Source organism: Corticium candelabrum, chromosome 20 (assembly GCF_963422355.1).
Source record: "Corticium candelabrum chromosome 20, ooCorCand1.1, whole genome shotgun sequence".
In the NCBI taxonomy this organism is placed as follows: Eukaryota; Metazoa; Porifera; class Homoscleromorpha; order Homosclerophorida; family Plakinidae; genus Corticium; species Corticium candelabrum.
This window is the reverse complement of record NC_085104.1, coordinates 1,200,816-1,203,315: the sequence shown is the minus strand read 5'-3', so window position 1 is coordinate 1,203,315 and position 2,500 is coordinate 1,200,816. Positions and strand designations below refer to the sequence as shown.

The 2,500-nt window shown below is 43.9% G+C and overlaps 1 protein-coding gene across 2 annotated transcripts in view; it reads left to right on the top strand.

The window, feature by feature from the left end:
• The first annotated feature begins 506 nt into the window (after window positions 1-506).
• Window positions 507-2,500, top strand: part of LOC134195726 (synaptotagmin-5-like) — a 4,500-nt gene continuing 2,506 nt past the window's right edge. Inside the window, exons 1-3 of one of the 2 annotated variants that reach the window (XM_062664805.1) lie at window positions 507-631; window positions 1,670-1,763; window positions 1,828-2,500. The exon at window positions 1,828-2,500 is cut by the window's right edge and continues 130 nt beyond it. In XM_062664805.1, the coding sequence (XP_062520789.1) occupies window positions 1,727-1,763; window positions 1,828-2,500 (710 nt within the window). In that variant the 5' untranslated portion in view covers window positions 507-631; window positions 1,670-1,726. Of the gene's footprint in view, window positions 632-1,003; window positions 1,081-1,669; window positions 1,764-1,827 lie in introns of those variants that run through there. The other variant, XM_062664804.1, reaches the window with a different exon arrangement.

Genomic DNA, 2,500 nt, shown 5'->3' with positions numbered 1-2,500 from the left:
CCACCGTTCTTAGAGCGACAGAAACACCAGCGCGACCATTTCCGGGAACGTGATACGTCACTAAGGCTCACGTGATCTGACGATGCCCAAAAAACGCTTCACTTGACGGACGAAATTCTTGAAACGGCCCCGCCAGTTTGTATGTTTTCAAACGTTCTGAACATACATCTGTCGAGATAGCGCTCAGATACCCAACTTGGTTAGTGTAGATTTCCGATTAGCGGAGCCAGCAGCTAGTGTGTATCTAATAGCAAGCATTGAGTATTTGTATTTACAGACTTTCGGTGTGGAAATGAGAGGCCAATCTGTGATTTAAATTTTTAATAGATAAATAATTATTTAATTGCATAATGTATTAGATAATTAACATTATTAATATTTGTGTTGTAAGACAACACCAGGTGTCTCATTCCTTGTCACTTCCTACCATAATTAATATGATTGGATACGCCAACCTTTTAGCTCCACCCATCACGTGACCCAAACGCATCCGTCCACTTGACACTCAGAGTGTCTTCCAGTTTTTAGTCTTGCGATCTCGGACACGGTCGCCGATGCTAATCGTCCAGTCCTAAACATTTCCGATCGCAGCCCAATCATCGGATGTCTACGGCTGCGCCATCCTTACAAGGTACAGTACAGTAACACACACAGCATATCGCTCTGCACACCGTCGCTCACCAGACCCACACAACACGCACACACAATCACTAACTTGTGTGCTCACACCCAAACTGACGACAAACAGTGGCGAGCACGCGCCTCGACCATTTCACTGCGCGATGATATCTACATCTTCATAAACTGTGGATCCGGACGCTTATATAGAGAAAGAGAGAAAGTAATATGTTTGCTCTAGATCTCTTTGCTTTGCTAGTCGAGTGCTCGCGTGTGGCATGGCCTGCATGCATGCATGGACCCTTGCTGTTGTCGGGTGCTGATAGGTCCGGTGGGAATGGGAAACTAATACAAAGTAGGAATGTTAGCACACGCTCTTTCTGCGCAAGCTTTTTGCATTGTGGGAACGCTTTACAGTTACTTATTCTTATTTCTTTGCCTAGCTAGTCAGACACATTCATGGTGAGTTAGTTTACTTTTAAACTTGTATGTGTATGTATGTATGTATGTAAGTAAGTATGCCTTGAAGGCTGTAGCAACCGGGAAGCTTCGTGATCGCAACGAATAGGGTTACTGTTCCGTTGTATTAGTGAGATATACATGGTCTTGTAGTAGCTCGGTGATTTGGCGTTGATAGGATTTCTTCCCGTGACTTTCTTTGTCTTCCGTGTCTTCTTGTCTCGCGACCTCTACTGCATGCGTAGCTCTGTATGTCGGATGTTATTGTTGCACTGACTTGGGTAGTATGGGGTGACTGAGGAGATGCTGCATGTGCGGATGGAAGGAGGACTGGCATTTGATTGTGTGCGCATTGTGTCGCGCGACCTCGTTGTCTGTAGACGGACATTAGCATAGCTTAGAGACAATTAATCAGTGACTCGTATCCGGAGATTCATAAGTGTGACGTCATAGGATACACATACCGATAGGATATGCATGATAGTACTACATACCAATAGGGTATGCATGGTAGTGCATGTGCTGTACATACCAATAGAGTGCATGCATGCATCATGCCGTCAAAGCATTGATTGTGTTGTGTTGCGTGTAGCTTTTCAAGGTGCTCTCTGTTGGTGTGTAACGTTAGCTGAGGAGGAAGTCGAGTCGAATGGATAAAGTCAAAGAGAAAGCTGACTCTCTGCCAAGTACAACTATTCAGTTGTATGGATCAAATGTAGGCATTGTTATTTATTTGAGTTTGTGTTGCAGTTCCTACGTGGGCATGGGGAGCGATTGGTGCATCCGTTCTAGTGCTTGTTGTTGTCTTTACTTGCTGTTGCTGTTGCTGTTGCAAATGGAAGAGGAAGTCAAAGAAAGACAAGACAACCAAACGGCTTCCTAAACAGCAAGTCGACTTGAAAGCTTTCAAGAGAGAAATGTTGGAGTCGACGGCTCAACAAGTTCAGCCGTTGCCTGAAACATTTCCCACTAGAAAATCGACAACTTTTCCTCGTGTGACGTCGTCTACTTCTCGTTATGAGTTTGGTAGGAGAGGATCTGCACTCAGTTGTAGTCCTGTAGACACTTCACATAGATCATTATCAAAACAACTTTCGTTGGACGTTCAAATGTACAGTGATGATGGCAGCAGTGTGGATGGTAAAGCTAGTGGAGTCAACGAATCTCCAGTTGGAAAAATCCGATTTTCTGTCGACTATGATTTTACACTGAGAGATCTACGCGTTGGTGTTATCGAATGTAAAGACCTGGCCGCCAAAGATTTTGGTGGTTCATCTGATCCTTACGTTAAGGTGTATGTTCTTCCAAACAAGAGACTTAAACATCAAACAAAAGTACATAAGAAGACTTTGAATCCTCATTTCAATGAGACGTTTGTGTTTCATGATATTGAGTTTAAGTCGATACGAGATCGCTCGGTGTA